The sequence below is a fragment of the Sinocyclocheilus anshuiensis genome, unplaced genomic scaffold (assembly GCF_001515605.1).
Source record: "Sinocyclocheilus anshuiensis isolate Anshui unplaced genomic scaffold, SAMN03320099.WGS_v1.1 scaffold582, whole genome shotgun sequence".
Lineage (NCBI taxonomy): Eukaryota > Metazoa > Chordata > Actinopteri > Cypriniformes > Cyprinidae > Sinocyclocheilus > Sinocyclocheilus anshuiensis.
The window spans coordinates 392,680-406,704 of NW_015547659.1; the positions used below are offsets into that span (position 1 = coordinate 392,680).

Sequence of the window (14,025 nt, forward strand, 5' to 3'; positions counted from 1 at the left end):
TGTTTGCTGGTAAGATGTGTTTGACAGTTTGTGGTGTGGCAAATTGTGCACTGAGGTTTGTAATTTTATTAATGAAGAATGTGGTAAAGTCGTCAGCTGTTAGAGTTGATGAAGGAGGGGGAGGAGGAGGACAAAGGAGAGAGGAAAATGTTTTAAAGAGCATGTGAGAGTTAGGCGAATTGTTAATTTTGTTGTGATAGTATGTCCTTTTAGCAGTGGAGACATTAGCAGAGAATGAAGAGAGGAGTGATCGATATACATTAAGGTCAGTAAGATTTCGTGATTTGCGGCATACTCTTTCTGCAGCTCTGAGCTTAGAAAGATGGTCACGGAGAACATCAGATAGCCAAGGGGCAGAAGAGGTGGTACGAGCTGGCCTGGAAGACAAGGGGCAGACACTGTCTAAACAAGACGTAAGAGTGGAGCAGAAAGTATCAGTAGCACTGTTAACATCAAGAGATGATAACTGTTCAGGGGAAGGAAGCAAAGATGAAACCATAGCAGATAGCTGGGAGGCTATCTTATTATTGTGGAGATAGCCGGGAGGCTATCTTATTATTGTTATCTTATTATTAAATTATTGTGCTAACTTTACAGCTCTGCTTGTAATATGAAAAGGTCCCTTCTGTTTTTCAAAAGATTGGAACTTAGCCATTATATGAAATTGTAATCTGATGTGTTTTTCAAACTGTAACCTGTACATCAAGGTAAAGTGAGTTGTTTTTTCTTTGTTAGTTGTCATTTAGCAGATAGTTTTCCTCTAACTTGATTCAAGGTAAACTAACTCAGGTGCCTTGCTCAAGAGCACAATTGAGATTGTCATCAGTGTTCCTGGGCCGCCCCGTACAGCAATCAAACCCGCAACCTTACGAACACACAGAATATATATTTCATAATGGGCCTGCATAGCATCAAATATCACACTGTGTTTTACACTGTGTATCACACTGTGAAGCATTTAATAATTTTCTGCATTTCAGCAGTGGAACCAGCCACATTCCCAACTGTCTTTAATTTAAGACTCCAGTTCTTTCCGTGTTGAGATGCAGATGCAGGCCTGGCTGTAAAAAAAAAATTACATGTGTATGTGTGTGTGTATGAGTATGTGCTGCATCTTTCCATTGTGAAAGGGTATGTTTTCCTGAAAGCAGTATCTGGATGCGAGCCAGTCTAAACGAGGCACATTAGCACACGTAATGTCATCGCATTTGCCAGCCAAGCGCCTTATAAAATCTTCAAATTTCACTCTACACTTTGAAGTCGATTGCATTACTTTTAAAGCATGGATATTTGCAGTTGTTACCCTTGTTCAGCACGTCTTTAGTGCATGAGGTATGTTCTGCAGATCTCTTTTGAAGTTTTCTGAGGTAAGTTAACTAAAAACAGCAGCTGTGTTGGTGAAAGAGATTTTTTCTGGGCGGGGGGGAAGCAAACCCTGTGCGTGATGAGAGGTTAAGGACAGATAAATTGATGGTAAAGTACAATCACTCTGTCAGAAGCAGAAGACCTGCAGTCTTTAATCTTGCATGAGCCCTGGAGAGCAGAATGTCCTGCTTTCAAGTTCAAAGCTATTGCCACTGAGTGGCGAAGGAACGGCAAAGAGAAATTGTCTCTTTCCCCCCTCTACTCCAGGCATGCTAGAGTGAAAAATGAGATTCTGTTCTCTGTAAAAGCATATCGGTGTAATTAAGACTTTTGTCCTCTATCTAACGATCATAATTACATGCAGTCTTCCATTTAATTTCCGCCCAGAAATTCCTCACTGGCAGCCATGGATCATCTTCAGATCCAGTCCACTAGAACAGGCCTGTGTTTGACTCAACACGGCTCATGTGGACATTGTTCCAGATTTATGAGGGGGAGGAACACGCTGCACTGCAGTGTGCGGTGGTTTTTTACACTCTGATTAATGAGAGGAACAGACTGTGGATTATATTGTACATGTCTGTGTTTAGACAAGAAGGAAAGTTGTAGGGTTTACACAGTCTTTGTCTGTTGAACTCTTAGCCAACATTTGTGTTACGGTCATTTTGAATAATACATTTACGTATAAAGGAAAACTAAATTGACTCTTTTGAAAAAAGAGCCTAATTTTCTCCTTAGTGAAAGTGCAAATATTATGCAGAACAATCAGCCAATCAGAGCAGATGTTTAAATGAATTATTTCAGACCAATGAGATTTCACTGTGGGTGGAGCTACTGAGCATGATGCAAAAGTCCCTCACAATGGCATTAATAAGTACATTAATACACTACTGATTCCACATTGATAAGTGTTAGAAATATTTCTTGAGCATCAAAACAGCATATTAGAACGATTTCTGAAGGATCATGAGACATTGAAGACTGGCGTAATGATGCTGAAAATTCAGCTTTGCCATATAAATTTAAGAAATTACATTTTAAAATATATTAAAACAGAAAACAGTTGTTTTAAATTTCACAGTATTACTGTTTATGCTGTATTTTTGATAAATGCAGCCTCTGTGAGCATAAGCAACATCTTTTGGGCAACATCCAAAAATCTTCTTTCAGCAACATTTAAAACCCCAAAAGTTTGAATGGTAGTGCGTATTCAAATAGTTCTTAAAGGTACAGTAACAACAACAGCCTTTTTCATTTTAAAGGTCACAAAAATGGTGTAAAATTGTAATGTTTTTGGATTAAGGAATTGTAACTAACATAGATTGCAGAAGAAAAATTTAATGTTATAAAATTGATGATATGCCATCCTTAAATAGTGTATTTAAAAGTTAACATTGCCTTTAATATTTACTTTGTGTAATTTTATTTTTAACAGAACTACTCGAGATCTGTTTATATGGAGATGTACTTCACCAGCATGATCTGTCAGTAGTTAATCTGTGTTTGTGTTTTGACTGACTGCATGCACTTCATTATTGTACTTTTCCTGCTAGAATTTCACTGTTCATCAAACAGCATAAAATATTTCAGTAAAACACTTTACACAGACTCAGAAAGACAGAATGTGTGTGTGTGTGTGTGTGGCCTGAGTTGGCCCCAATGTGTATCCCTTTGAAAACAAAACTTTTCTTTGTATCCAGTGAGCAGCACACGGCCTGTGCAAGTGCTGACTTGCGCTGAGATGAGTTCTTGAGTGTCTGAGAGAGTTCTTATAGTCCTTATCGCCAGTTTGCAATCAAACATTTCACTACGTAACCTACACCGTCATCCAAATGTTCTTCAGAACTGTTCTGATAGAACAGATACACTTACGTTCACACAAATAAATCCCAATCATCCATTCATTTTTTGCATAAAAGGCATGTATGTGTGTGTGCTGAATGTCTCTGTATTGCTATCTGGTTTCTAGGGTGTTGTGAATGGTATTAGGACATTGCTATGCAGTTGTTAGGTTTTTCTCCGTGGTTTCTAGGTGTTTGCTCTCACACGTCTCTCCATGAAAAAACCCTGTTAAAACTGGCCTAAACTGACTTGCTGGTGCAAGATGGTCTTCAGCTGGTTGGCAAGAAGGTTTCTAGTTTTGTCATCATTGGCACTGACATGGACTTTCAGACATTTTCTAGATTCCAAGACCCTCTCTCTGTCTCTTTTTCTTTCTGACCTCTGTGTTCTCTCACCCTGAGACCTCATTCAGTTCATAATTAACAAAACCCCCAGAATCCATCTGTGCATTCCCTTAGGATGAGGTTTAGTCACATACAGGGCTCTCCATTCTCACACTGTTCAGGCCATGCGTGCTGTTTTAATCATAGTTCATAAAACACCTCAGTCTTTAAGACACGTTTCCAGACGATTTACCGGCAGAGAGAAGTTAATGATTTGCAAGTGTGTCTGAGTTACTGCATTTAATGTTGCAAAATTTCTACAATATGCCCATGTAATTTTTTTCGAGTGATTTATATATATATATATATATATATATATATCCCATTGTCTTTGATTAATCTCCCTCTCTTTCTCCTTCAGTGCCTGGTAACCTGGGCTGTTTTAAGGACAGCGGTGATCCAACACCTTTATCTGGAGGCTACCAGACCTCCAACAAACTCACTATTCAGAACTGCATCAACTTCTGCCGCAACCAAAGATACAAGGTACTATTTACACGATGGGAAATGCAATCAACAGCAAGTTATAGAATAATTGATTATTCTATGCATTAGTTGCATATTATTTGATGGATAAGTTATTACACCACATTACTTTAGTTTGGTGTCTTAACGTCTCGAACCTGACTACATCCACATCAGGTTCATTATTATTAATCAATGTTTTGCCACATGAATATAGAATTCAATTCATGCTCGGTTACATATGTACATTTATTTGGTACTTCACAAAAGTTTTAATTGTGACTTATCCAGTCAGATTTTATAGCTAAAATTATCTGTTTTATAAAACACAAGTTAACTCATTATGTGGGAATCTCACAAACAGTCATATTTTATCCCCAAATCAAAAGATAAAAAATGGTAAATTACATTTTACGTAAGATCTAAATTTATTTAAACTAAACTAAACTATATATTTTTTTACTTTATATATATATATATATACTGTATGTATGTATATATATATATATATATATATATATATGGTTTTAACCTAAAATGAAAATAAAAATGAATAAAAACTATATAAACATAAAAAACTACTAAAAATGATGAAAACTTTAAACATTAAATTTTAACATTAAAATAAATAAAAAAAACAGGAAATATAAAAACTGGTTAAAAATAATAAATATTAAATATAAAAAAAGATGTGCATTAATATACACACTTAAAAATAACCTTTTCCCTGTAATAGTGATTTTTGTCCTGCCTTATTCAATCTATTTTTTTTTTCACAGCTAATGAAATGACTCAACAAAAAATAAATAAATAAGAATCAATATTTGTTCTAGATGTAATCATGTGCATTTGCTTGCGTGGGAAGAAATCAATAATATATATTGTATTTGGCTTGCTTTTCTGATTGTCTGCACCCTTGGATTGCTCTGGTTTTCATTTGAGGATTCTTTTCTTTCAGCTCGCCGGGATGGAATCAGGCTATGCTTGTTTCTGCGGCAACGACCTTGATTATCATCGTCACGGTGATGCTCCAAGCACAGAGTGTAACCATGTGTGTTTTGGAGATCACACTCAGCCATGTGGAGGCGACGGACGTGTCATAGTCTTCGACAGTAAGTTTTCATAGTCTCATTACCTTACCGCTGATTCCCAAAGTTAAGGATGGATTTAAGGACTAAACCTTCCAGGCTTCCTTTCATTATTTAGTAAAAGCTGAAGCTGTCACTTTTCTCCTATAGCAAAAGTAGGCGCTTGTGGAGGAAACTACACGTCACCCTCTGCAGTAATCTACTCTCCTGATTTCCCGGACAAATACAGACCTGGCAGGGTCTGCTATTGGACCATTCAGGTACAATTAATGCTTTAATATCCTAATGGAGAGAGAGACTGCTAGAGCCAAAACACATAATATGTATCTGGCATACTGATAGCTGTCTGGTCTTTGTCATGTCGCTCTTCCAGGTTCCAGGTGCTTCCGTCATTCTGTTCAACTTTACTTTCTTTAATATCGTGGATCAGACTGATATGGTGGAACTGTTGGATGGCTACTCCAATCAGGTGGTGGCACGATTCGATGGCCGCAATCCACCGCGGGACATCGTGAACATCACTGCAGACTTTGTCATTTTGTATTTTTACTCAGACAGGACAAATGAGGCACAGGGGTTTTCTATTCTTTATCATGGTGAGGATTTCTTTTGATTTAACATTTGACTGACCACTTATATATGGTCATATCACTGCAGATGATACACAAAAACAGTGTGTGAAATTGCTCATATCTGCTAAAAGATTACACTACTGTTCAAACGTTTGTGGTCAGTTGGATTCATGTTGTAATTAATGCTTTTATTCAGAAAGGATGCATTAAATTGATTTAAAAAAAAATCTTGAGCAGCAAATCAGCATATTAAAATGATGTCTGAAGGGTCATGTGACACTGAAGACTGGTGTAATGATGCTGGAAATTCAGCTTTGCCATTTTTTTTTATATATTAAAATAAAAACCAGTTCTTTTCCATCTAATTTTCTATTTAAAACTATTTACAGTTATTTATTAATACTTCCTTACAATATTACAATTTTTGCTCTCTGTTTGTTCAAATGAATGCATATAAAATAATAGTTTCTTATGTTTCTTACTTTTAAAAAACTTACAGACCCCAAACTTTTGAGCAGTAGTGTATTTTGTCGACTTTTACAACTACACTAGCATGTAGATGGCCTAAAAACAGACTAAAAACAACAAAACTCTAAAATTGTCTGTGATGACAGCAAACACAGTCAGTTGTTTCATTATGACTTTAAAATAAAATAGTCAAAATACTTGAAAAATAGTCTTAAAAATAAATCAATAGAAGCCAAATACGTGTTAGTAGTGCTCTAGGGGTGCTTTTTGTCATATCTTGACAATTTTCAGACGCGCTGACACTTTCTGTTGTTTTATTTTGTGAGGCAGAGTTCAATAACCACAATCTGAGGAAGAATAAAAGGGAGTGGGAAGTATGAAATGGACAAAGGTTTTTCTGAAAGAAAAGGTCAACAAAGCAAATTGGCTTTCACTATTCACAGAACCTTTTCCCCCTGCAGGCAGAGTTTGATTCAAACACCACATACTGCATTTATATCTGCGTCTGCAATGCTGAATGAAAGACGTGATGTTATTTTGAAAGAGCTGAGAAATCTGTCTCCGTAATGTCCGGGGGGACGTCAAAAGAGACGTTACGAATTTTAACCAGATGATGCATATCTTATCAAGGAATTTTTGCGGTTTTGTTTGTGTTTCATTAGCTGATTGCCACATATTATTTCCCCACAGCTTTCAGAAATCAAGCAGTCTCACCTGTGGAGGAGGATGATGATGGTGATGAAGAGGACACCAGTACAGTGCGGCCCCGTACGGGAAGCACTACAGCAAAATCAAATACCAGTCAGAACGGAAAATCCTCCCTCCGGTACTACGTAATCACATCTAGTCCTGCAAACATGCCAGGTCAGTGGCCTGGACCGGGCCACAGCACCAGTATGTGTCCAGTTCTCTTCATTACGCTCATTATTCATTCTGCTCCTCTTACTCCTTTCCACACTTACTTGTCATACTAGATATCATCACCAACTAGATGTAGACTTGTAGCCTGGTGAGATTACATGACAATTTCACTGCATACTGTATACAAAAAAAAAAAAGAATGAAATATCACCTTACGCTTGTATTTTCTCAGCAATTTTTTGCCAAGTATATTATAAATGTATTTCGGATCTAAAAAGTCATATCTAGTTTTAAAAAAATGACAAGGAAGGAAAAAATTATATTCAGTCTTTTTTTTTATGCTCCAATATAACCACACATAATAATACATAGTAATAATTATCTACAAACACTACAATTAAGAAGTTTGGGGTTAGTAATTTTTTTTTTTAAATTTTTAAATAAATTAATACTTTTATTCAGCATGGACACATGTTCAAAAGTGTCAGTAACAAATTTTACACTGTTGAGAAATATGCTGTTAATTTGAACATTTTATTAATCTTTCAAAGAATCCTGAAAATCCTGAAAAATGTATCATAGTTTTCACAAAAATATGATTATATATTATTCAAATTATTAAAATATTATTATATAGCATTTGATCAAATAAATGCAGCCTTGGTGAGCATAAGAAACTTTTTAAATAAAAATGTAAGATTAATTTAAGATTAAAAAAATCTTACTGACCTCAAACTTTTCAATGGCAGTTTATTTGATTAAATATTTTTTAAGTATATGAAACATGCCACAGGGAAACTTCCGAAAACCTTTTTTCTACTAAAGGCTAAATCAGAAATGCTATTAAACATATTAAAAATCACAAAACTAGTCCAATAACACAATCTTTAGGGAACCTAATGGCCATGTATAAAGTGCATAAAAATTACCTCAATATTCACAATGTTGCTTAATTTTATATTGCAAGGAAAGTTATCATAAATATATTGAATATGATTTGCTACAGTTATTGTTACTGAGATAAAATTGTGGAGGCTGTTAAAATATACATTTACCAAAAAGAGAAAGATTATGAAAGCTTCCTTGGAGATCCCATATTAATTCATTATTATTTTACAGTAGTAAAATTACCTTTAATGTAGGAGCTGGGGAAATGGTTAATATATGTTTTATTGTTAGCTTTTAAATGTTCACTTATGTTAGCTGTGCTTTACATTTCCATAGCTAGCCACTCTTTATACTAGTTACTTGAGTTTTCACGAGTGATAACCTTATCTTTCAGTACAACTGTAATTATGAGGCTGCATTAGTTTTACTGTCACTATTAAACGTGTTGTGTTTTACAGTGTGGACCATCTATGCATTAGCTGCTCTGCTAACGCTAACAGTCATAGCCATGGTGGCCAAACTGCTCCTGCATCTTACTGTAAAGTAAGTACACATGCTACAAAACAAATGTTTTATGAAGTTCTTCAGTTTAAGATGTTACTATAAAGCATCAGATGAAGAATTATGATTATGACTGATTTAACTAGCTTATCTTCCCCAGTTTTTATTGCAGGTAAAGGAGGGTCATGCTTTGATTTACTACTTTATCAGTACACTGTTGGCAGATTTATAGTGTCCATTTAGTTGTTAATAGACATTCGCCTGCACATTTTGCATGTCATTTGGTTTTACCCGGCATATTGTAGCATACATTAAAGTTTGATTTGAATCAACTTCTCCTTTCTCGTTTCTTATCTAATTTTGTATTGGTCTTCCCCTCTCAGATCCCCGTCCATCCCATCAATCAGCGGGTCAGATTCGTGTGCGCAGAGCACTACGTCTGAACCCTGGATCATCTTCTACAGACCTTCTACCATCTCTCTGTTTAAGAAGAAACTCAAGAACCACCATGGAGACCTCAGCCCTCTCGTGGGAATCTAACCTCAACGCCTCTGACCTCTATGGCTGCTTTAGCCCCCTAAAGGATGCACACACTGTACGCAATGCCGGTCTTCTGCTGCTGGGCTACAAAAAGGCATCCGATCGATGCCTAATTCACTTCAAATGACCAGTGCAGGGTCCAGCCTATATGTGCCGATCAGTTGTTGGTAAAAAACGAACAAACTGCGCAAAAAGAGCTTGACGCTAGCCGATGCGCTTACTCTCGATTTGCATCTTAACCAATCACAAATCATGTGACAGGTGCACACATAAACCAAGCGATTTGATTAGCAAAAGAGTGCTGGGATGTTTCTGTTGCCACAGACCAAAGTGAACAAATTACCACTGGGGAAAAATGGATAGTGGCCCAGTCGTTTCTCCAGGTGCTTTCACAGAAGCGATCAGCCGATAAGTGTCTGCTTTAAAGCAAGCACAAGACTCCCTGTGGAACACAAAACCACTTACATAACCAAAATAATGCCACGGTACCCAACCAGCCCCTGTGGAGGAGAGATACGATTCTGTTTCCCTCACTTTTTAACCTCTAATGTAGGTCACCTGTTGTTGAGGAGCACAGAACTCCTTTCTTCAGATGTAAGAGAGCTGGCTGAACCGGCGGAGGATTGATGTCACAATCATGTCGAGAGCAATTCGGACTCAAAGTGAACAACAAAAAAGTCTCGAGAGAGAGAATCGGCGAGAGAGCCAAAGCCTGAAATTGCTACAAGTTGGGCGATGTTCAAAATGAGCTGACATCCCTTTGGACCTCGCTTTCGTCTCTTGTCGTTTGTGTTGGGTTTTGATTTTTCTGCATTGCCTTTAAGTGCCTTCAGGCCTGAAAAACCTCTTTTGTCTGTCTTCTATGCTGTCACAATGTCTCGATGATGTAAACAAGCATTGATCCTTCGGAGCATTGAATTGCAAATGAGAATAAGCACTAAGGAAGTGTTTTTTCTTCTTGGGGAGAAAAAACACATTCTCAAGACAAATGTAGTCCTGTGGGTGTCATTGGGGCATATTATTCTTGTCAGGTTTTTGACTTGAGCAAGAGAAGCATTGTGATGAACGTTGTGTAATTCTGTGTGGGAACAATCAAACATCACCCCCTTTCATTTCACTCCCCAATAGAGGCAGTGGTGAAATTCTTCCAAAACAATTTGCTCTTTCTCCCCCTTCACCACAACTTGAGCTCTCACATTCTGAAGCACTTTTCCAGCCAGCCGAAAACCATACGGATCACTATACTGCTTGCTGCGAGGATTGAGGACGTTCCTATGAAGGAATGCGCAAACCGGTTAAAATGGATAGTTCATCCAAAAATTAACATTTTGTCAGCATTTACTCGCCCTCATGTCGTTCCAAACCTATATGACTTTCTTGGAACACAAAATAAGATATTTTGAAGAATGATTTATCCATACATTGAAAGTCAGTGAAATCATTAATGCCTCATTCATGAAATATTTTTTTTTTTGTGTGTGTAAATTGTTCATAAAGCCGCTCTGACGCATTCACAAAAGTGTTTGTATTTTCAAAATGTTAATTGGTATGAAAAAATGTACACCTGCTCCCAACCATGTGTAAATGGTGCATAAAAAAGTTAACATTAGTTATTTACCTGTTTTTATCGATTATATATTATGCATTTACTGAAAAAGGAACATTGATTGTACCCAAATGACTTTCATTGTATGGACAAAAAAGTGAGTAATTTATGACAGAAATTTCATTTTTGAATAAACTATCCTGTTAAGTGTCACAACATTTAGCGTGCAGGTTTCAGCACTTGCACAGCCATCAGTCACACTTCAACAGTTTTGTACTTAGTTCTGTGTGTAGTACTTAATGTGACTTTTAGTAATATTGTAAAGGCCCTTTTGAGAACATTCACATGGGTGATCAACATTACCTTATTTGTGGGTATGTCACTAATGCCACTCTTACCGACAAAAACAAATGAACAGTCACTACATAATGCACTTTAATACTGAAGTACTTATCTTGTGTAATGTTTTATGCACAACCAAAAGCATTTTTTTATTTTTTAAAACAATGATTATATCGCAGCTTGCATCTTTTGAAAATCAATATTGTATAACAAAACAAATATGTAAAAAAAAAAAAAAAACTCAGTTAAGCAAGCCATCCATCAAATTCAATCGTTTTTCCTCAATCCAATTGTATTTGTCTGACCTGATGCTGTATTTTGGTCGTGTTCTCATCTGCACTCTGTTAATTATTGCATACTTCATCATACCCTTAGCTCTGCAGTGCCCGGGGCTGCCCATGCATACTAAAGTGTCACCAGTCACAGAAAGAGAGAGAGACAAATCCATAGTGACAGGTTAAATCTAACAAGGTCATATTCATCTGGAAAGGCTGGTGAATAATGCAGAAACCACAACCAGGCGTCCATTTAGATTGCAACGCCCGAACGCCATAGCAATTTTAGCAGTGGAAAAAAGTGTCAGGTCCTTCTGTGGTTTATCACAATGTCAGTGGGCCTTCCTTCTGAGAAATCAAGATAGGAATCCCTCCAATTTTAGGAAAGGGTGATTCCAGGGATAATAAAAAAAAGATGTTGTTTTCATGAAATTGTAAATAAAATAGTGAGAATTTTAATTTATACCATAAATTATTGTTATTTTGGATGTAAAATGGGATATAGTCTATCTTTTGTATAAGTACCTTTGTAGTTTTTATTTAATGTGTCCTGAGTGCAAAAATAAATATGCATGTTTCTTATGCCTGTCGTGTTTGCTTTGTACATCATGAGTTGTTGCTAATGTCCTTTTTTATTAATGACAACATGCAATCATTTACATAGAGGAGAGAGGGAATTTACAATGCAAATTAGATATTTCAGGAGACTCCAAAATTTGCTTGCATGATGACCAAAGTTTCACACACAACCACAGTGTTCTTTTGAAAAGATATGACAAAGAGGGAAATAGGCAAACAAGAATGCATTTGTAAACTAGACAGACCTCCAAAACACTAACATCTGCTGAAGAGAAAAAAGCAAAGGAAGGAAGAAATTCAGCTCTGATGTCTTCTGCGTTGCTCAAATGCTTATCAGATAAAATGACTACCAGACACAGAGTGGATGCACAAACACAGCCTGTATTACAGGCCCCATGTGTAAGCCATTTCCCCTGTGTGTGTGTGTGGAGGCCCGGCTGCCCACCTGCAGATGTTCATGGTATGTGAGGTGAACACATTCACAAAGTATTGCAACGCAACACAAATGCGAATCAGAAAAGAAATATAATTTATCAATGAGGTTTGTTAGTTACTGATCTGTATAGCCTAAATGATGCACTCAGAGCTAATTGCTAATGCATGTATTAAATCTGTGGTGATTTGTCTGATTACCCCATAAACCCCATCAGCCTTCACTCATTAAATAACCACATAAAATAAAAGCCACTCAGAAAGGCAAACAAGCAGTTCGTCATTCAATAACATTATGCTGAGTTTAGTCTGAACTCTGAAGCACTGCGGCATTGAAGCATGACTATGAATCCTATAATGCCCTCTACTGGCAGGGGTTACTAAACACGTAGATTATTGTCATTTCTTAAAAAAAGAGACCTTAAGTTTTTTTCCAATTTCCACTGCCGCGTCGTGCGTTTTCAAAGCAAAAACACGTTCTGTGTGATTTGTGAATGAATGCCTTTTAATAAGTCCCGAGACGGAGCCCCAACACATCGCGGGGGTGTCCAGTACGCCACTGGATGTCATATCGCTACATTTTATTTGTAGTCCATGAAAGATCCACCGGAACTACAACTCGTCGCGTTACGGGTTTATGACGCAAGTTCTTACGTAACTGAACTTGAGCGAAACATGGCGGCCTCCGTCAGGACACTTGCCCTTAGAGCTCTCTCCGATTCTACGCGAAATATTCAACATGTTTCAAGGTGTCGAATCAAACATTTATGCTGCCGTGCTGAAATCACAGGGCGTCGCGCATATAGCGATAGCACAGAGGGCAGAAGTACGCACTTTGGTTTTCAAACAGTCCCAGAGGAGGAGAAAGCAGAGAAAGGTGAGTTAACTTGCATGCATTAGTTTATTGGGTGTATAAATTTAGTAATTGATCGTGTGTGCTAGAGTCTTTTCCACTAGCCAGTACATTTCCGTTTACCCCGCTGTTCTTCGACTGTCAGTGTATAAGGTGTTTGAAAATGTGGCCAAGAAGTATGATGTGATGAACGACGCCATGAGTTTGGGAATACACCGACTGTGGAAAGACACACTGCTGAACACTATGAACCCTCAGCCAGGACTACGACTGCTAGACACGGCTGGTGGCACTGGTAATGCCCCCCCCCCCCCCCTTTCTTTTTTTTTTTTTTTGTTGATTAGTCAAGTCACCTTTATTTATATATCGCTTTATACAATACATATACGACGCTTGTTTCAAAGCAGCTCAAATTGACTCACCCTCAGGCCATCAAAGATCTAGATGAATTTGTTTCTTAATTGGAAAAGATTTGAGGAAATTTAGCATTGCTCACCAGTGGAGACTTTTGCAGTGAATTCAGTCCAAACAGCTGATTAAAAAACATCACAATAATTCACAAGTAGTTAATCCAAATGACTCCAGTCCATTAATTAACATCTTGTGAAAAGCTGTTTTTTGTAAGAAACAAATCAATCATTAAAGCATTTTTGAACGTTAAACTGTTGCTTCTGGCTAAAATACCAGTCCATAACCAATAATAACGCTTCCTGCAGTGGAAGAACCTCATCCCCTGTTGTCCTCTAACATTAAAATCCACTGACATATTTGTTTACAACTGTTTTCACTTGTAAAGTCAGAAAGAGCTTTGCTTACACAAGGAATTTGTCATGTATTGCACATGTTTTATTGCACAGTGGGGAGAACATGTAACTAATGTAAACCGTGCATGATCTGTGCATATTTCTCTCTTGATTCAGACAAGACTTTTTCACATGAAGAAATCAATATTATGGATAGAGGACTATGTAGTTAAAAACCTCTTAATGATTTTTTTTTTTTTTTTTTTTAAACGCAGCTTTTCA

The 14,025-nt window shown here is 37.1% G+C and overlaps 2 protein-coding genes across 3 annotated transcripts in view; both read left to right on the forward strand.

Annotated features, from left to right (window-relative positions):
• The window catches only part of LOC107702222 (kremen protein 1-like), a 66,424-nt gene extending 56,088 nt beyond the window's left edge, over window positions 1-10,336 (forward strand). Inside the window, exons 4-10 of the mRNA XM_016504469.1 lie at window positions 3,952-4,076; window positions 5,014-5,167; window positions 5,294-5,403; window positions 5,517-5,739; window positions 6,874-7,077; window positions 8,391-8,475; window positions 8,817-10,336. Coding sequence (XP_016359955.1) covers window positions 3,952-4,076; window positions 5,014-5,167; window positions 5,294-5,403; window positions 5,517-5,739; window positions 6,874-7,077; window positions 8,391-8,475; window positions 8,817-8,973 — 1,058 coding nt within the window. The 3' untranslated portion in view covers window positions 8,974-10,336. The remainder of the gene's footprint in view (window positions 1-3,951; window positions 4,077-5,013; window positions 5,168-5,293; window positions 5,404-5,516; window positions 5,740-6,873; window positions 7,078-8,390; window positions 8,476-8,816) is intronic.
• Window positions 10,337-12,433: 2,097 nt separating this feature from the next.
• Window positions 12,434-14,025, forward strand: part of coq5 (coenzyme Q5, methyltransferase) — a 6,126-nt gene continuing 4,534 nt past the window's right edge. For both annotated transcript variants that reach the window (XM_016504471.1, XM_016504470.1), the window contains exons 1-2: window positions 12,434-13,024; window positions 13,146-13,295. In XM_016504471.1, the coding sequence (XP_016359957.1) occupies window positions 12,742-13,024; window positions 13,146-13,295 (433 nt within the window). In that variant the 5' untranslated portion in view covers window positions 12,434-12,741. The remainder of the gene's footprint in view (window positions 13,025-13,145; window positions 13,296-14,025) is intronic.